Here is a 22,829-nt window from a genome sequence, read left to right as displayed (position 1 = left end):
TTTAATTCTTATTTTATTCTTTTTACAATCATAAAATTATAAATGTGATTAATTTAATTAAAAGAAAGCTCATATAATCTGATTAATCTATGTTAATTAAATTTTAAGAAGTAGTAACACCTAATATTGATGATGGATTGGGGAAAGAAAGGGTCAAAACAGTTCTTTCATTTGGTAGAAGGAGAAAGAATAAAAAACTTCCTTTGGTGGGGGTCATTATAATCTTATGTTCGTTCCATTTGTCTTTTCTTAATATTAGGAATATTATTGTTTTCATCACATCTTATTTTCATCAAGATGTTTAATACATTTTCGTTTAATTTATTTTTATATAAAGTTTCAACATTACAATAAATTCATGAAATAGAAACTGATTTAAAAAGAAAAATACCAGTTCATCATAATACAGAGTGATTTAAAATTGTTTATATAAAGAAGAATAAATGTTGTAGTCTTAAAAAAAAAAATTTTGTTGAATATATTTATGAAATATCCGAACCTATCATAAAGGGGTGGAAAATTTGAATTAGAAAAACAAAATTTAAGTTTATAATTGTAAGTAAGCGAATTTTAAGAGATTTCGATGAGAATCATTTTAAATTATGGTATTGATATTAAGTTAAGAAAAATTATTTTTAACGAAATTATAAACTTATTTTTAATTTAATTTTAACGAAAATATAAATGGATCAAAATTTTAAAATATTTAAATTGAAATTTCAGTTTTAACTATTAAAAGGATGTCCGATGTTTCTTTAATTGGCTAATTTAAGAGGGATTGTTGTACCAATTCAGTTTGGTCCGTGCATGTGGGGTTCAAAATTAGTTAAAGACCAACAAATCACCCTTTAAAACTTTCAAAAAGAACTTGATACATACTTCAAAAGAAAAATAGTAAAACCTATAGTAATCGTTTCTCCTATTAGAGAAAAAAAAAACTAAAAAAATAGTTTCTTTTTCTTAAAAGATTCTAACAAAGTATTTTTTTTTCGTTTGAAATAAAACAAGAAGTCATTTTAAATATATTATTTTACTTTTTATATTAAATACATTTTAATAAACAACTTAAAATATCATCTTACTTTTACTCTCCCTCTTTCTTTCCTTCTCCTTTTCAATGTAGTAAACAAAAACATGAGAATTAACGTTCTTTTTTAAGGTGTATAAAATAAGCATATTATTACATGAAAAGGAGTGAGAGTAATAAAAGTGCTTCAGAAAAACACACCCCAAGCTTTCACCAGCTGTCGCTGTGAACATGAAGGAGTTATCCAAGTAAGTTTTTCTTTTTACTGTAATTATATTTCAAATTCATAAATTTTGGAAATTTTAATTAAGTTTTATTAAAATAAGTTTTTTATTAGATATTTAGATTTTTATAAATTGTTTCATTAACCAGATATACGATTCTTATTTTATTTTATTCTGTCATATTGTTTATATTTGTCTTAATATATTGAAAAGCATAAAACCTTGTAATTAATAATATAAAAGTGATATTATAGTTAATATAAAATGACCAGTAATATTTAATGTTTTTTATAAAACGTGTTAGATACGGTGAAATAAAGATATTTTATCAATTAAATTATAAGTTTGTATAGTGAAAGAAAATATTCTATAATCAAAATATTTTTAATTTTTTTTTATTTGTTGGAGTAAAATATTATAGGAATAGAATATCTCTATACAAACTTATATAAAGCATATAAATGAGTATTATATTTTTCAATTTGGTACAAGAGTTTAGGACTTTTGTTTTATTTCTTTATATTAATTTTTGGAAACTTTAGTTGGACAGATAAAGGTTTAATCCAATTTCAATAGAAGTTCCATTTGAACCTGTCTTCAATGTAGACATATTTTAAATGAATCTACTTTAATTATGATATATAGTTACAAGTGATGGAAGTGCACATGAAAAAGATGGAAAAATTATCTTACATTCACGGAAAGTTAAAGCCCTTCACAAAAAATATGGGCGATATAAAAATGGTATTGTTAAGTACCAAAAAAGTGAAGATGAGTGTTAATGTTCCTGAAGCTATAAATCATTAAAAATGTATGTTCACTTATCCATTATACTTGATTGATATTTGGAATGATTTGTCAAAAGTCTTCAATGGTACAAGTGAAGAGTTACAATTATTTATTATGAACCGAAGGAAATTTATTACAAAACAAAATAATAGAATCTTAACTAAATATTATAACTAAATATTATGGAGAGTTAGTTGATATTTTTAGAAAATTGAATCATCACAAAGTAGCTATAAAGAACCTAATGATATGAAGTCATATCAGAAGTCAATGTAAGGATTAAGGGTGCATATATTTCATTCTAAATTGGATAACGATTTTGAGAAAATTCATGGAGAAATCTTAAAAAAATATATGATATCTCATTTAGACGAATATTATGCTTTGATTTGGAGAGAGACTATTTAACAAACAACTTTGAAAACAAAATATATAATTTATGATTTCGCAACGTTGCTATGATGCTATTTGATGATAAGCGAGCTAGTATCAATGTAATAAGAAGGATCATACCAAAGAATGATGCTATGAAATCATAGGATATCTCGAATAACAAAATTATAGTCAAACATCAAAGAAGAATTCAAAAAGAAATTTAATTTTTCAATAATTACCAATGGAAAAGAGGATAAAAAAATACATAATGTTTGTTACAAGTGTGGGTAATCATGATTCTAATAGTAAAATCTTAATAAGCAAATTTATTATTTTTAGTATTGCGTGAATAATTATCCATGCGTGTTATGATAATGTGACTTTTGATGTTAGATAAATAAAAAATCTTAAACATTTTTCATAGAAAAAGTATTTTTACAAATAACAACACTAAATACACAATTATTGGAGAAATATTGTCTTTATTTCAAACAATTTGAATATCAAGATTAAGGTAGGTTAACCTATGAGTAACTACATTTATTTAACTCAAATTTCATACTTGTAATTGTAGGGAGGTTCAACACACACATAAATCTCCACACTGGTAAGATATTGTCCGCTTTGAGCCAAGTCCTTACGGATTTGCTTTTGGTACCACTCCAAAAGGCCTCTTACCAATATCTTATGTGTGTATAAACTCATGTTTATCTCTTGTTTTATGTGATGTGAGATTTTGTTTGTACCAAACAGTAACTCGTTTATCTATTGTATTTATTATTAATTGTTCGCAAGAAGTTTTAATTAACTCTAAGTGGAAGGATCATATGAATTAGGAGATGTGATCCTTACAAAGAAATGAAACATGAGAATTGGTAGATTGTCTAGTTGAAAAGAAATTGATAGGACATAGACTATGAAATTTAATGCAAATGGTATAATTAAAATATTTACATATATGACAAGTATGCATAAGCATATGGAATATATATTATACTGAAATATTTGCACAATCCAAGTTAAACATAGATAGATATTGCTACATTAATTTTAAGGTACATAAAAGTTGTTCCTGAAGAAGGAGTTTTGTTAAGTAAGAACTTCAATTTGAAGGATGTGATGATTTACATTGATGCAAATTGGACCGATACTTTTGATAATTAATCTCTATATACTTCACATTTATAAAATATAACCTTGTTATAATAATAAGCAAGAAGCTGAAATTTATAGTTAGATTTGGTGTAAAAACTAAATTTAGCGTCATCCTATTAAATTGTTTTATAACAATAAAAGTATACCTGTTTAACATGAACATGAAGCATGTGGAGGTTTCATTTGAAAAAACTTGATAAAAACATTAAAAAAATTTCAAATATTTTATTTGAAAACCAACTATACAAACCTTTTAGAACATTATTAGATAGATGGATGAATATGATATATATTTACCATCTTGAGAAGGAATGTCGAAATAAAAGTATTTTATTAATTAAATGATAAGTTTGTATAACAACACAAAATAGTGTATAATTAATTTAATCCTATAGGAATAAAATATTATAAAAAAATTGTATAAAAAAAATGAGTGAAAATCATATAATAATTTTTTTTCTCAATTAAATAAAGAAACTGTCATGCTTACTTATAACTTCAACATTGCTTACAATAATTAAAAGATTGTCTTAGTTATTAACCATTAATAAAATCATTTTTGTTATTCAACATGTTCTAACTTCAACATTGCTTACAATAATCAAAAGATTATCTTAGTCATTAACCATTAATGAAATCATTTTTGTTATTCAACATGTTCTGATAAAAAGAAAACAAATAACTCGTCATTTTACATTAATCATGCAATATAATTTTATATTAATTATATTACCTTACATTTATTGATAGATACGGTGATACAAATAAGTAAAATAAAAATAAAAATCATATAATCTTGTTAAAGAGAAAAATTAAACCACCAAAACTCAATTATAAAATATAAAATTTTAAATAGAGAAAAAGTTTAATAAAAATAGAATTAAAACTACTAAACTTTATCAAAACCTTCTTTTACCAATGTGGTGCTAATATATTCGTTATTTAAAAAATATCAAAATAATAAAGAAACTAAATTAATTAGTTTTTAGTTTATTCTGAAAATAAAATAAGTATAAGATAATTATGTAAAACGTTTATGAATAATGAAAGTAAGAATATAAAAAGAAGACGTAAAAGCGAGATGCGTAGATGGAGGCAGTGAGAGAGCAGACATGTTACACAGGTGTCACGTGTTAGGAGCATGCGGGTGAGGCAGATGAAGCCTCCTTTCCTTCATTTACTTATTTCCCACCACCAGAATCCACGTTGAAATCTGCAAACCATGGGAACCACATTCGCTCCTACTCCAACTTCACTTTTTCATGCATCTCTCTATAATTTCTTTGCTCAAATATCATTTCATTCAAGGGATTTTTATAAATACGATACAACAATAATTGTACGATATAACAATTACCACAAACCTTTTACGACAATTCAGGACTGTATATACATTTTATAGATGGAACTAATCTCCAGATTTTTATCCTTTTAATTTCTCCTTTTTTTAGATATCATGTCATAGAAGAGAGTGTGAAAAAGGAAAAAATAATAGAGAATTACAATAAAAAAATGAGATTTTTTAGACTTCGAAGGAGTGAAGGTGCCTGTCATTTAACAAATCCTATAAGAAAGATACCCTAAATACATTTTTTTTATTTCAACCTTTTCAGTATTTCCTCCCATTTCAAATTTATTTCTCTTTAACATAAGTCATAAATTGAAAACAAAAACACTCTAAGACAATGATATTTATTGGGGTAATTTTGTAAGAATATTTTTTAATCGCTTACAAAATAATTAATTAAATACTCTGTTGAGAATTTTTAAGAAAATAGTATTTATTAGAAGTAAATTAAAATAATTTTTTCTTATGAAATTGAAAATTAAAACATTAACTAATACGATTACATTTCAAATGCTAAAATATCAATTCATTTAAAATGAAAGAGTAATAGATAAGAAAAAAAAATACTGTACTGGGATAAGAAATAATAATTAATTTTGTACCTCACAAAATCGTGATACCAAAATTAATTGGTAATTTTTTTTATTACGAAACTAATTGAAACACACTGTACACGACCTTGCGGGAGCATTTGTTGGTTTTAGAGAAGCCTTTAGGTTTTCCATTAAGGATGACACAGAAAAACATTCGAAAATTAACTGAACCCTTTTATGATGTCTCCCAGAACATAGCTTCTGAATAAATTCTTGTACACCCATCATGGCGCCCTTGAAGATTGATAGAAAAGAAGATCAGCTTTGTTCATGTTGTTCCATTTTTTTGGAAGCCCTCTGTTCTAACCTAAAACAAAACCTAACAATACTTTTGTTGGAAGTATTATATTAATTAGAGATAAGATAATTTTATAATATTATTATATTAATTAGAGATAAGATAATTTTATAATATATAAATAGAAATTAATCTTATCTTAGATGTAAGATTAAATTAGGTTTAAAAATTATGGAGTAGATAAGGTGAATTTAGTCATAATCGAGTGTGATTTATTGTGAGACAATTATTGAGAGAAATTGTTACATGTGGCAGTCTCATGACAGAGGTCAAGTAAGTTATAAGTCACAATTGAATTGTGACGCTTGAGATGTTACGCTCTTAATTAGAAAGAGTTGCACCTTGATTACACGTATAACTTTTGACCTAATGATAAACACTCAATCAAACAATTAATTGTTGGAATTGAGATAAATTGTCTTGTGACAGAGGCTGAATAGGCCAAGTCACAATCAAATTGTGGCGTTTGAGTTGTTATGTTTTTAAATATAAAGAACTATGTTCTAACTAACCGTTATAACTTTTAGTCTAGTGATAAGCGCTTGATCCAACAATCAGTATTAGAGCAATGAATTAGAGTCTATCCTAACGAAATTGGATGTTTGTTAGATTTATTGTTCCATATACTATCAGATTACTCATTAATGTCTAGTCTCACACATAAGATGCATATGACTCAGCGTGGAGTGTTAAAAATTTTACATCGACTAGAAATAAGATAATTTCATAGTATATAAGTGAATATATAACTCATTTTTCAACCGATTTATAAAGTTTGTTAGGTTTAAAATTCACTTTTTAACAACTTTCAAATTAAAACATTATTTCTATATATTTAATAATCTTACATTATTTTGGAGTTACACTCAACTATAAATTAAATACATTTCTTTTCTTATTTTTCAAGCTGTTTTTTAATAACAAAATCACAAATAAATTTTAAGTTTTAGAATAGACAATATTTTATGATGTATTATCTAAGGTTTAAACATCATTCAGTATTTGAGTTAAAGAAAATCCTAATAATACAATTTGATATAAAATTTCTCTAGTCAAAATCTTTTAGAGAAATTTATACAAAAGCTTTCGGATTTTCGTTTTATATATAATATCTTAAAATTTATTTATTGACAAAAAGAAATCAGCATTTAGATTTTAAGTTGTTATACTAATCTTTACCTAATGAAGATATTATTCTGTTATCATTTCTATACTTATGCTTTTCTTAATTACTTAGATACTAATACCTAAGTATTAGAGTTAAATAAATATAAAGAAATTCTATAGCAGTAAATATATATTTTGGTTTTAAAATCAGCCAATGTGGAGTTTGAACTATGAGAATACATTTACTTAGGTCCGGTTCATAAGCACAAAAACGTTAAGCCCCTCTTTATGTTAAGGCTTTGGCAATGACTTCCTGCACTCTATCATTTTCTTCCTACACCTTATATCTTTAAGGGTAGTTCTTTCTGCAGTCCCAGATCTTGTACTTGCACCCATAGAAGTATGTAAAAGACCAAAATTACCCATATCTTCTTACACTCTCATGTATTAAAGCTCGTTCCACATATGACTTCTTATCTTTCCTTCTTTTGGAGATTTGTTTTGATGAATTTCTTCGAGGAAAGCAGCATCTGAAAAATCTAAAACCAGATTTTAAAACTGGATAAAATCCATAATCAAATTTTAAAATATGAAAAAAAATCTAAAACTTAATTTCAAAATACGGCTAATTTCGAACTCAAATTTTAAAATCCATGAATTATATATAATCTTTATGGTTGTAATAGACATCAAGTGAAATTTAGAATGCAGAAGAAAAACTTGGGATGCATGAATAAAGCATCTTCCTATTGTCATAGAGTTTTTGCAGCTATCACAAAGGTCATATTCTTGTAAGCAACCTGGTTACCATGCTCGTAATTACAATAAAGTAATTTTGTGTTGATAATTTAAACTTTATATTAAATAAAGGTAAGAAAGTTAAACATTTCATTTCATGTTTTTTTTCTTGAATTATTTCCTTTATATTACATTTTATTTTCTGGTGCCAAACACACCCGTAAGAAGTCATGGAAATAAAGTGAAAACTTGAAATTTGTAGATTGAGCGGAAGTAATGTAACAAATATTTTGCACATTATATAAATAAATAATTTATCATAATAAACACTAGTATTCTGCTTTTAAAATATATAAATAAATGAGTTAAAATTTTTTTAATTCCTCAACTTTGATTTAACTTCAAATTTATTTTTTAAATTTTAATATATCTTGATTATTAAATTTTAAAAAACAAAAATGAATGTGATTTTTTTAATTCAATTATATTAAAATTTTTTAAAAGTTTCCTACATACATTAAAAAAAACAAGTCAAATCGAATAAATAATTCAAATACTATTATATTTAATATGTCAAAAAAAATTTAATATAATTAAATTAAAATGATTATATACTTTTATTTTTAAAATTTAAATATCAAAATATATAAAGTTTTAACAAAAATAAATTTTAATTTCGCATCAAAATTTAAAAATTAAAAACATATTAAACCTTCAATAAATTTATTATATAATTAAGATTATAATTTTTTTAACAACAAAATAAGGATAATTTTATATACCAAAAAAACACGGATTTTATGATAGTGGTTTCTTTTAAATTTTCTTTATGTAAAAACACGAAACTTACGTTGGTACTATGTAATGTAACGCTCTGTAAAAGCTCCTTGGTTAAATTTAGTCTCTGGAAACAATTATTTGAAAACTCTATACACATAATAATTTAAAGCAAATATCATAAAATAATATATATTAAGAGGATTAATAAAATTTAAATATCCGATAATAAATCGGATAAATTGGTTTTTGATATCAAATATAAGAAAATTTATTGTAAAAATAATATACTCTGCAGAAGTAGAACACCAAATTGGAATATTACATGCTGAAAACACATTAAAAAGTACTAGGATCTACGCATTGCATGATTATTAGAAATGGAGAGACTAAATCTTTCTTCACCTAATTATACATTTTAATTTCTAGGTTATCAGTGGGAGAAATCATAAAGTGGGTACTTAAAAATCGTGATAATAAAGGAAATTTAACCATATTATTTAAATTTATAATAATAATAATAATAATAATAATAATAATAATAATCGTGATAATAAAGTGGGTACTATTTCTAATATCAATGATATATTGTATATCCAAAACCTATTCTCAAACGATCACCGTATTAATGAACTTAAGTACATATACAAGATTAAAATGTTTGTTGACAAACCAAAGTTCACAATTAATTACAACCTATTAAATTTTATTGTTTTTTTAAATTACATAAATAACTCTTATTACATTATACAAATTTTATTAAGTACCATTAAATATTTAAATAAACACGTGTTACATTTATTCAGTCATATCAATCCTTAACAATTAAAAACTGCAGGAAAAAAAATTATAGTTATATAGAACGTGAATTTTTGTTGGAAATTCAAGTGTGAGTCCAAGTCTCACATTGAATAAAAATAAGAAAGTATTAGGTGAAAGACCTATTAACTCATTGTCGTAAGATTTTGGGTAGAAAGTGGTGTCAATCCCTTATGTGGTTGGACTCAGAAGTCATTGGTGTTTGTGTTTCTCCGGTGAACCTCCTTCTCGATAGTCTCAACAGTGGTATCAGAGTCAATAGTCTGTCTTGGTGACCGACTCAAACGAGTATAACGGTCCCTACCTATACCGAAAGTCTTCTTGACAAAGGATATTCAGGTAAGATGAACGACAGTACGAAGGACTACTCGTGATTGTGGTTGGTTAGAAATGCTTCCACTACAGAGGGAGTATACCTATGTGGAAGGGACTCACCCTTGAGGGGTGATTTAATAATAACAGTATAAACTTATCAGCATGAAAAAAACAAATATATAACATTTTTTTAAAAATTTAATAACTAACAATAGGTAAACGTACTTATGTAACGCAGATTTTCATTGCAATAGTTTTTTCCCCTAAAATTATGGTAATCTCCAAATACTAAGAAGGGCATGGAAAATTAGGTACGAAAATGAATAAATAAACAGAAGATCATTAAAAATTGAAAGGCATAGCTCCACCAGAAAGTGAAATGAAACACTGACAGTTCAACCATATTAAAACTATCAAACTGCATATCATTGTCTTCTTTAATTAGTGGTGTGCACTGCTGCATCCTATGTGGTTAAGATTTCATTTCCTTTGTACATTTTGTTGAGTATATTCGTTGGAACTGGAACTATTGTTGGGTGCCCATGTTTATAATATTTTTATAGTCATCTCTGTATTTCTTTTTGGTGCAACTAACAATCAATCAATAAATTAAGTGATCACCAAGTTTGTCCTCAATTAATTCATAGCTCACCCATAATATACATGCTTAATGCTAAACCTAATCTCTAGAGTTTATTCATTAATCTCTTTCCAACCACAATCGTCTACATTTAAATCTTCACCACTTCATAGTTGGTAAATTAATAACTATAACCTAAAAATACTGTACCATACCAACTTTTCCTTCATTTTTTTAACGATCTACTCTCACGTATATACTCATTATTAAATTGGTTAAGTTATATATAAATTAAGGTCTCATAAAATGCATACATGAGTTAAAAAAAATTAAGGTTGTCAAAATATTTTATTTCATTTTAGATTAAATCAAAATTATATTATTATAAACTTTGATATATCTCTACTAACATTTTAAAATCAATTAATTATTCCTTATTACATGAAAATTTATTAAAAATAAAATAAAAAATCACATGATAAAAATTACACTTCATAAAAAAATAGACAAACTATACCTATTATAATTTTATAAGTTATTTTATGAGATTGAATCAAATTTAAAGGTTTATATAGAAGAAGTGTCTTATAAATTTTATATTAATAATAATATGACAAAATTATAATAAGTATGTGAAAATATGATCAAATATCATATACTTGCATTATATGATTATTTATTTTAAACCATAATATAATAATTGGTTAAATTATCTCATGTATGAAATACAATTATATATTTTTGACTTTATAATTCGTAACTAGTTACCACAAAGCAAATATAATGTCAATGTATTTTTCTTTTTGAAAAATAATAGCCCATGATATTCAAATTTAAAACAATCTTAAAATTTATTGTTAGATTTTATAAAATGAAGAGCTGTGAAGTTAAAGTTAAGAGTGGACTTTATTAAATGATGTGTTTTTAATGTTGTATGATTATGTTTGAAAGATTTAATAATGATTTTTCATTTCAGCGTTATAAATGATTGATTTTACTGTTAGTTTAGATAGCAATACATGTATGAATATATATATATATATATATATATATATATATATATATATATATATATATATATATATATATATATATATATATATATATATATGATTAATAATAATAATAATAATAATATTATTATTATTTTTACGGATATTATACGAGACAGGTATCATATATATTTTTTTGAAATGCAAGTACTATATATAATAGTGTACCCAAGCATTATCAGTTGTCATTATGATTAGTTCTATAATGGTTTCTTATTATTTAAAAGAAAAGAAAATTAAGCAATCAATATATTAATTATATTAAATGCTTACCAACAAAAAATAATACTTTAGCAATTAAAAATTTATTAATAAAGGTTTTGCCCTTGTGTGATACATCACTTTAACATGTTACACGTGGAATCATATTGTATAATGCTTCGAACTATGCGTGTTTGGCATGAATGTTTGACTACGGTTTAATAACTATCCTGGTACACGTGGATTGTTTAATTTTATTATAAAAAATAGTAAACGACTAAAATAAATATTCGATGCTTAAAGTAAGGAAGAGCTTACTAGTATTATTTATTTTACAATATATCCATCCTTCTTAGTTAGAGAGTAGTAGCCATAATATTCAAATTCGAAGCAATTTAAAATCTATTGTTGGATTTTATTAAATGATATGTTTTTAATGTTATATAATATTGATTTTTCATTTCAGTGTAGGATAAATTTCTTTATTATTAATTATTTATCTTACGCTTAGTTTAATAGCAATACATGTATGTATCTTTGATTACAATTATTTATTGTTTATATAGAATCATTTTGTGATTGCATTTGTTATATAAACAAATATTAATGTAGAGAAGCTGATATTTGAAGAGAATAAGATTACATTATGTTTTAAGCTAATACTTTTGGAATATATATATATATATATATATATATATATATATATATATATATATATATATATTATTTTATAAATTATTTTTGAACGCTAAATCATTACTTATACTAGTGAAAACATAATTACAATATGTTCACTTTTATATGATAATAAAAAATAATTAAATAAAATTAATTTTTATAATTATATTTTAAATAATTTTAATTTGTTTTGTAGGTGTTTTTATAATTAAAAATAGTTAATTTTAAAAATGATCTATTGAAAAATACAGTTAAATTAAAAAAAGTAATAAAATTGATAAATTAATTATTTTAATTTAAAAAAATTATTTAAAGAATAAATTTAAAAAACAAATGTGAGGAATTCCTTTTATATAGATTATATGTGTACATAATAATCCATGTATTACTAATTAGAATGTTGTATGTAAAGTTATATTTACAAAATCGGTGGAGACATCGATATTGTGATTACCTAAAGGAATTATCACTAGTGAAACTAAGGTTCTCAAAACCCAACATGTAAGGCCACGTATGTAAAAGATGTTTCTTGCTTAATAAGATGTTGGAATTTATAGTTATTAATCACTTATTCAGAAATAATTAATTTTTAAGATAGATTATAATAACATTAAGAAAAGTAATTAATTAATAAAAATAATGCGATATAAAAAATAAATACAATTATTTGTAACCTCTAATTTTTAAAAACAAATAAATTACTTTACAGGAGATAAAAAAAAGACGAAGTTAAATTACACAAAATAAAAGTTAATGATGTATAATTGTGAAATCAATTAAGTAAGTGCTTAAATTAATGTATACTCTTTATATTATTCTGAGAAACTAAATTAAAACTTTAATTCTTTCAAAATGATTAAATTATTTCTATTTACATTTTAAATGCGATTATGAAAAGTAAAATAGTATTTTAGATGCGTAACTGTAGAATCCACAAAGTAAAGATGAAGGAAAGAAAAAAAAGTAAAACATAAACAGTGAGTAGAGAGGAAGTTTTCTCAGAAATATAGCTTTCTTTTTTTAATTACAAAAATATAACTCTTCCCACTTATTTATCAAATTAGACCGTTTTCCAGTTCAAATTTTACATCTAAACATTATGAAATACGGACATTTGACATAAAATCATGTAATTTTATATAATGAATATAACATATACCGATGACTTAAGTTTTATATAGAAAAAATTATAAATGTTGTTTTATAAAATAATATTACTTTTTAAAATATTCACATATTTAAACTCTGATCCATTTTTATTTTAAATATAATTACTTATTATATATTGTCAAAATTGAGTTTCTCTATTACCATGTAAGCCACACCAAATTGTTATACGTTATTTCCTTATGTGTCTACATGCTACTACGACAACTTTTGTATTAAAAAAAAATTAGTTGGAACTCACGAACTAACTTGATTTATGATGGGTTTGAGCTATGTTAGACTAAAAAAATTTAAAATTTTAATATAAGTTAATTTTGAGTCCGACTCACTAAGAATCTAATTCACTCAGGTTAAACTTCTTATGAGCAAAATTGATTATCCACCTAATTTTATCTTGTTGTGTTTATTTTTGAATTATATTTGAAATTTAAGATGATTTCAGATTATATTTGGATTGTATTATATTTTTTAAATTTTGAATTGTCTCTCAAGTTTCAAATTATTTTGCATTGAAATTTATTTAAATTTTAATTAGAAAAAAATTGATAATTTTTTTGGAATTGAAAAAAAGAAGAACTTGTAATTAAGTGATCTAGTGAGTCAACTCGTTTAACCCACCAACTCGTGGTGAGCCAAGTCAGGTTCAAACTTTTTCGGCTCGCTAATAAATGAAGCGAGTTGGGTTGACTTAAGGTCAACCCATAGTGGACTAGACTGGGTAGCCCCGTTTTGACAGTACTAATAGAGATCACTTCTTTTTAAGAGACAATGAACTGCAACTCGGGACAAAAGAGGGCTATGAATGAGGTCGAGAGGTTTTAGTTTAAAGAGATGATATGAAGATGAAGATGACAATGAGTGTGGCCAACATAATTATAACACAAAAATGTGATGACTTTTGTTCTGGAAGAGATTAAAGGTGTTTATGTAATATTGGTCCAATATTTGAAATACTTTTGAAAGTGAAGAATGTAAAGAGTACCTGAGGAAAATTAGACGTATTGACATGAGTTAATGAAAATAATACATCTTGAAAAGTCCAACATCATTTACCACAAACAATAGTGTAGGTGTAAGTTAAAGATACTATAAGTTTTTGTTTTTTGTTTATATTATATATATATATTCTTGTAGTAGAGTTTTTTTAGGTTTAAGTTAAATTATTGCTTTGGAGAGTGAGTGTATACAGGGACAAATGACATGAAAGAATTGTCATGATTTTTCTCAAAATTTGGAAGTTCTTCCTAATAGGGCAATTTTTCACCAAGACAAGAGATCAAACTTACATCATGTTAATCTTCAAATGAATGATCACTTCAATTTTGTTTTCAAAGTGTGATGTTATCTCATTCAAGAAGATTCATTTTTTTTGTTTATTGATATATATCAATTTTAAAAAACATATCATATTTCACGAAATTTTGCAAGTATTTTGCACTGGTCTTTACGTTACACAAAATTAAAGTGATAATCAATCATAATAAAATATGTATCCGAAGATCAATACAGAATACACTTCACAATTATTCATGAATTTTAAAACATGAAAAAGAATTTTATATATAGAGAGAGATACTGACATTTTTTTAACTTGATGAAACTTTTCTTCATTTCCTAAAGATTTTGTGAAATAGAAATAAAGAACAAAGTAAACAGAAAAAAAAAACATAAATTATTAGAATATTACTCTTCTAGAGGATCATCTAAAAATTAAGATATTTGAAACCTATTCATACAAAAAGACTTACATAGATGTTATGGGTTAATTTTTTTTATATTCATCTTTTCATTCCATAAAGGTATTAATCATTTGTTCATAGTTTATTAGTGCATATATCTGTGTGTGCGTGCGCATGTGCGTGTGCGTGTGTGCGTGTGAGTGCGGGTGCGGGTGCGGGTGCGTGTGCGTGTTAATAGGTAAGAAAGAAAAATCACTCAACATTGTTCTAGTGCAATAACAATGACAAGGAATGAAGGTGGTGAAGAAATGGAGTTCTTTAGCAAGAGTGGCGGTCTTCAAGAACTCTTGTTCAGGGCGTAGCGGAAAGTAGGGACATGGGGTTTAGTGGTCGAGGAAGATTGTTGAGTAGTGAGAGAAGAAGAAGAAAGTTGTTGACTTTGCAAAAAAGAAGAGAGGACCAATAATGGTGAATGAGCAACGTTCATAGTAGAAGAGGACGGGAGAATGAGAATTATTATAGTGGTGTAATAAATCAGAGACTTCACATCTTTCTAAATTTTGTGAAAATTAAACCTAAATCACAATTCTTAATAAAATTGAAACTTATACCCTAATAGGGTTAAGTTTTTAAATTATTGAAACCTAAAACTTCACACTAAAATAGAATATTTTAAATTGAGTGACTTTTTTAAATTATTGAAATATTTAGGCTTAAGCTTCTATGTTCCTTTTTAGGCTTATGCCTTTTATATTCCTCTTTAGGCTTTTGTTTTTAAGAGAATAGAAGCCTAAACATTCAAAATAATTTAAAAAATTGTCATTGTATACTTATAAAGTTTAGTTTTTTTAAAAAATACAATACATATTAAAAATGAAGTTAAATGAACTTTTTTTTTGCACTAATCTTTGTAATTTTTGTGCAAACTTTACCTAAACTCAATAGATAAAAGATTTTATTTCAAATTTCATCAATTGAAAAACAGGTATGTTACTCCTATATTGTTGGACTGCTCTCTCTTCTAAAATAAAATTTAGTATACTTTTACATTTTCAGTACAATGTTATCTTATTCAATATTTCAATTCTTTTACATAAATAAGGATCGTATATCTCTATATTTTTAAAAATAAATAAAAAATTTGTCTGTTTAGAAAAATTTTAAGAAAACACGTATATAATAAGAAAACGAATGATAAACATATAAAATTATTTATAAATTAAAATTAATTATAAATGCATTAAAAAATATATTTCTTTAACAAATAACATTCAGAAAATATGAGATAGTATGTAAATTAAGTTATGCTTTAGTAATTTGTTATGAGAATATTTTATTTATTTCTTTGAAAGTGTTTTGGAACAGAAATGTAAAAATGTAAACAAAATATGAAAAAGAAGAATTATGCAATAAGTAATTACATAATAAAAATTAATACCCCACCTTATCCGCACAAATGTTTTTCGTTGCTTTTTCTCCGTGGCGTCTTGGTGTGTGCAAACTCGTTGTTGACGTCTGAGGGAGAAATAGAGAGCGATGTAAGGGTTATAAAAAGACAAGGAGAAGGAGAGATCGGAATTTACAAGTCTCAGTGCTTCCATGCTAGCATTGCATCACCATTACCATTACCATACATAGAGTGGTCCTCAACTCAACCTCACTCTTTTCCCTTAAATAATCCCTCCCTCTCTAATTCCATAATCTTAACCCCTTTCTCTTCCCTTAATCACTCACCTCCCCGTGCACTGCAGATGCAAGAAGCTGGGCTGGCAATGAATATGCTCAGCGCAGAAGTCTCAGCCGCCGCCGCCGACCACCACCACCGTCAACTGAAGGCGGACATAGCCACCCATCCACTTTACGAACAGCTTCTCGCTGCACACGTTTCATGCCTCCGCGTCGCTACACCCATCGACCAGTTGCCACTCATCGACGCTCAGTTATCACACTTCAACAATCTCCTCCGCTCTTACGCCTCACACCATTCCCATTCCCATTCCCATGATCGACAAGAGCTCGACAACTTCATGGTACATCTTTTCTTTTTCCTTTCTCAATAATGTTTTTAAATTTGAGAGAATTTTTATTTTAAGACGTTCTAAGATTAATAAGTATTTGAATAGATTTAACTCTTAATTAGTGCAGACACAGTATTTGATCGTGTTATGTGCGTTAAAAGAGCAGCTTCAGCAACATGTTCGGGTGCATGCCGTGGAGGCTGTGATGGCCTGCCGTGATATTGAAAGCACCTTGCAAGCTCTGACAGGTACTCATCACTCTCCTCTTCAATTTAATTTATTCCTATTCTGATTCTGTTGGCTTTAATTATGCCAACAAGGGAAAGGGGATCACTTCATTTAGGTATAACAATATCAGTGGTGTATTAGTTAATTAATTAATTAATTAATTAAAGGAAATAAAAATGGTTTGGTATGTAGAGTATATTAGTGGTGTGAGATTTGAGAGAAAGGAAAAAGATGCATTGTGATAGCATCAACCCGTATGTGTTCTGTGGGTATTTTACGTTAAGGGAAATGTAAGTGGTTGTTATAGCTAAGTTTCTGTAGAGAACTATACACGCCAAATAAGAATAGGAATAGAAAGAGTGGGTTAGTTTGGTGGAGGGTGGTAATCTCGCCCACCCTGCCATTCCCAACAACCTAACACAACTATAAAGTAATCACAGAAAATACTAATTAAAAACTTTATTTTTTAATTAATTCAAACCCTCAAAATAATCTATGATTTTAGGTTAACAAAAATATATATTAAAAGGTTCAAAATATTTTTTTTTATTAATAAATTCTTTCTCCACAATTTACATACTCATTCTTTCCTTTCTATAAAGTAACAAAATAATTTTCTTTATATATACATATATTATTCTTCTTCTTTTTTTTACTTTCATAATTCTCAATACTTTCCAAGTCACTGTCTAATGAAAAATGTGAAACGTATATTACTTGTATTTATTGTTATTATTTATTTTTAAATAATAAACAGTTCTTCCTGATTATAAATTATTCATAACCTCGTAATTGATATACGTTTAAGAATAATTACATTGATATCTCTTGTGTTTTGTTCTAATCATGATTTGTTCATATTATTTTTTAAAGAATTTAAAAAGAAAATGAGAAATATGAGGTTGGTAAATAAGTCAAGGAAAATTTAAATTTCTTAAACTACGTAAATATTCTCACGGCTTGCGATAACGTTTCAAAGAATAATAAAAAAAAATCTTTATTTTTTCTCTTCTTTCTCTCTCCCCTTTCTTTCTCTTTGTTTCTCTCATCTTTCTTTTTATGTATCCTAATCGTCCTTCATTTTTTTCCCCTTTATTTCTTTCCATTTTTTCTCTCTGCCTCCTCTCAATTTCTTTCTTTTTCTCATCCGTTTTTCTTCTCCATATTTGTCAAAATTGTGTTAATATTTATGTTTTTAATTATTAACTACTGTGTAATATAAAAATGAGATCATATTTATTTTTCAAATGTTAAATTTTTTAATTATATATATATATGTTTAACATTAAATTTTACATATAATGAAATCAAATTATCTTATCTTAATTAAAAAAAACTAATAAATATGAACTGATTTGCCTAAGGATAAAATTAAGAGAATGAAGAGGGATTAAACAAAGAAATACATCTGACAAGCATTTCAAATTTTCTAAAATTTTAAAAGTAACTTTTAGGTTTTGTGTGATTGTATAGACTTTATATGTGTTTTTAGCATCTACAACCACCTCTTATAAGGAAATACAATAGCAGAGTGTCAGTTATCTTTTACTCGATAAGTTGTTGTAAATAACAAAGATTAAATACAAGTTTCCTTTATACTAATCGTCCTTACGGGTTTCAGAGTGTTTATTACTACGTTAATCTATTCGATTCAACATAATAAGAGTTTGTGTAATTTCTTGAAATTTCAAGAAATATTAATGTGATTATTTTAAGTTTAATTTATACGAGTTTTCAAACACTGATTTTTTTTTCTAAAGATATAGGTCATAATAAACAAAATCTCCACAAAGACAGAAGAAAGTGATAAATTAGGATAGAGTTAAGAATCAAATATGAGTTTGATTCCTAAAGTTTTTTTTTTTGTTTACATCTAGAAAAGAGTCCAATAAAAGTATTACTCGTAAACAAATATAGAACAAATCAAACGTATCATTGCGATTAAAGTTCTAAGAAGTTAAAAAGACAATTTTTAAAAATATATAAATTAGTTTAAATTTATTAAAGTAGCTTAATTTGTTTAAGAAGTTTGGTGGGAATATATCCAATTTAGATTAAGATTAGGATATTCCAAATTACACATTCATCCATGTTATACCATATGCCATAAGACACTAAATAAAGTTATTACTTGTATGTGTACATAAGTAGAAGAAAAACAAATTAAGGTCTGAATTTAAGAATATTAATTTAAACTAATTTTGAAGAACGTCGTGCTGAAAGGATCTAAGTCTCCAAGACAACTGTAATTTGAAATTCAATAGTGGTGGTTACAAGGAGTGTGTGACCAAACATGCTGAAAACTTTGTATTTGATAAGGTGGTAGTTGTAGTGGAGCATCAGGAAATCAGTAATAAGGAAAAAAGAAGATATAAGAGAATATGAGAAGATGTTGGAGTGAGGAAAGATAGAAAAGGAATAGACTGAAAATTATTGTAACGCGTAAAAAAAATAGTATTCTAGTCAATAATTACATAAAATAATACATAAATCCATCATTATTATATATATATATATATATATATATATATATATATATAGTTTGTTAATTTATGTAAAGTCTTTTTAGTTGGTAGTGTACCAAGCTTTAGGTTAAAAAAAATCTTTATTAAAAAGACATACTTTAAATCTAAGGTATTTTAATAATTTCAAAATTTAATTTAAAATAAAAAGTATTTATTTATTATCTATGACTTTATAATTGCTATGTGTATTAGTTGTTTTTTAAAATAAAAAATAAAATAAAAGGTAGTTATTTAATATTTTTAATTACAATCATTTTAGGAATATATAATTTTTATAGTTACAATGTGTATTAATTGTTTTTAAAAAAGAGTGGATCGTTAATGTGAAACAAAGTATTGGTAACAAATTTCTTTTGCAACTTTTATTTACATTTTTATTAACATATTTTTTTCTGTTAAAAGTAATAGCTATTATTTTCTGGATCTCCTCCAAAAAGTTAAAAATAGCTATTATTTTCTGGATCTCCTCCAAAAAGTTAATTACTAATCTCGTGTATATATATATAACTACCTTTTATTTTATTTTTTATTTTAAAAAATAACTAATACATATGACAACAACTATAAAGTCATGAATAATAAATAACTACTTTTAATTTTTTTATTTTAAATTAAATTTTAAAATTATTAAAATATCCTTAATATGTTTTTTTAATGAGGATTTTTTTAACCTAAAACTTTGTACACTCTACTAAATAAATTAACAAACACACACACACACATATATATATATATATATATAATCACAATTAAAGAAACATAAATAGTTTAATTTTGTCATGACTTTTTCTTTCTATCCGGACTATTGTTTGCTCTACTCTTTTTACCAAAATAATTAGAAATAGTTTACATCATATATATTGGAACAATTAGTTTAGATAAAGGGGTTGAATAGATTTTCACTTTCATTTCGTATAATTATAATTGATTGTCTATTATCAAATAAATAAAGCAATGTTAAATCTCTCAATTGAGTTAAATTTACTTCTTGCTTAATATGTCTAAGATGTTTCATTATTTAAAAATAAAAATTACAAATTAAGTACATCAACTACTCTTAGTTTCTTATCATTAGTATAAAAGGACCTCACAATCTTAGTATGTTTACACTCGAAGTAGCAAAATTCTATGTTAAAAATGTTAACATCGGTCTTAAAATCAAGAAACATTAAATGATGTCAAACTATCTTAGGTTTGATGTCATTTAACGTCTGTTGGTCCTAAAATTGACATTAAATTGCAAACTAACGTTTATTGTGAGGGGTCCGAGATCAATTTATCCTTTAAAATTTCAGAAACAACGTATGCGTCCTCGTTTTTCTCTTTTACATTTGTGTGAAACTTTCCATCAAAGTGCAATAACGATGCTAAACTCGTGGGAATAAGTTTTTTTTAACTCATTTCACTTTATCTTGCCATTGTGGTGATTGTTTGGGTGGAACTTTCATTCTCTCTTATTACATTTCACATTAAAAGGTAAAGTTTTTGCATTTTTAGCTTAACTGAGTTTGTAAACTTTAAATGGTAATAACTTTGGATATGGATATGGAATGAAGATGCTAGAAAAATGAAAGTTGTTGGATATGGAATGATATGAAATTTCTAAAAATCCATCGTTTAAGGTATTTTTTTTATTTATTTAGTATTTTCACCTATTTTTGTATACACTTTTATTTTAGATACCCATACTACTTCTAAAATTATAGAAATTTTTGTGTTGTATTCTTGTACTATATATTGATTTTTCATGGTTTTAATAGAGGAAAATATTAATAAAAATTTTAAAAAAGAAACATACTCATAATTTGATGTTTGTTGATTATGCAAGAGACGTCAATTAATTTGGATGTAACATACATTAATTGATGTTTATCCAAAAGCAACATTTCTTAATTTGACTTCTCACGCCTGACGTTGAATTTTCAATAAAATAATTATAAAAAATTAAATTTTCGTATTCAAAAAAATTAAAAAAATTAATATCAAATGTGAAAAAATTATGTATACAGAATATTATTTCTATTATATATTAAGACTCTTCTATATATTTGTCTATGTGATGTTTATTACTACACAACTTGCATTGCATCTAATGCTGACGATATACAAGTGTGTATGTATCTATGTGCTCAACTCTAGTTAATAAAACAAAAAGTGAAAGACGTTTTGAAATTCTAATATATCATATTGAATATTTTTAATTGAGGAGTGAGCCTGGGAGAAGGATCGGGTGCAACAATGTCCGATGACGAAGAGGATTTTCAAATGGATGGGTCTTTAGATCAGTCTAGCGCTGAGGGGCACGACATGATGGGATTTGGTCCATTGCTTCCTACAGAATCTGAAAGGTCCCTCATGGAAAGAGTTCGTCAGGAGCTCAAAATTGAGCTCAAGCAGGTCATTCTTACAACTCAATAATCAATGTGCATGATGTCGTGCAAGGGTGTCATTCACAATCTCCTTTTTCCTTCTTAAGTGGGTTTGAACCAAAAACCAGATTTGATATCTGCAGGGTTTCAAGTCAAGAATCGAAGATGTTAGGGAGGAAATATTAAGGAAAAGGAGGGCCGGGAAATTGCCTGGGGACACAACATCGGTTTTAAAGGCATGGTGGCAGCAGCACGCTAAATGGCCCTACCCAACTGTAAGTAAACAATAAACCATCTTCTACTTGAGCAATTGGGTATCAATCATTCTACTTGTTGCTAATTTTGTTCTTCTTTCAGGAAGATGACAAGGCAAAACTTGTGGAAGAGACAGGGTTGCAGCTGAAGCAAATCAATAATTGGTTCATCAACCAAAGGAAACGCAACTGGCACAGCAACTCTCAATCTGTCACCTCTCTCAAGTCCAAGCGCAAGAGGTAGAGAGATTTACTTTCTTCCTGATTCCAAAACACATAGCAACTTTTTTAATTACTTTATGCTTATTTCTGGCAGGGAGTATTCCCACTAAGGATTCCAGTCTGGTGCAGGAGATAAGGTGATGATGCTCTATAACATAAGATGGCTTGTAAATTCTTGGATTATATAACGGATACAGTTTTCTTCTTGCTGTGTGTTGCCTCCATTTCAAGTGTTTCTTATTTGTAAATTGTGACATTTATGAGTACCAACATAATTTGTGGTGGGATTAA

General features: G+C 26.1%; 1 protein-coding gene across 1 annotated transcript; it reads left to right on the top strand.

Annotated features, from left to right (window-relative positions):
- Positions 1 to 16,414: 16,414 nt before the first annotated feature.
- Positions 16,415 to 22,829, top strand: LOC108334191 (homeobox protein HD1). The gene is made up of 6 exons (XM_017569934.2): positions 16,415 to 16,952; positions 17,068 to 17,188; positions 21,900 to 22,090; positions 22,206 to 22,337; positions 22,420 to 22,556; positions 22,633 to 22,829. The coding sequence occupies exons 1-6, from the start codon at positions 16,674 to 16,676 to the stop codon at positions 22,646 to 22,648; spliced, it is 876 nt and encodes a 291-aa protein (XP_017425423.1). The 5' UTR covers positions 16,415 to 16,673; the 3' UTR covers positions 22,649 to 22,829.

The sequence above is a fragment of the Vigna angularis genome, chromosome 1 (genome assembly GCF_016808095.1).
Source record: "Vigna angularis cultivar LongXiaoDou No.4 chromosome 1, ASM1680809v1, whole genome shotgun sequence".
NCBI classification, from domain to species: domain Eukaryota; kingdom Viridiplantae; phylum Streptophyta; class Magnoliopsida; order Fabales; family Fabaceae; genus Vigna; species Vigna angularis.
This window is presented reverse-complemented; position numbering and strand designations above follow the sequence as displayed.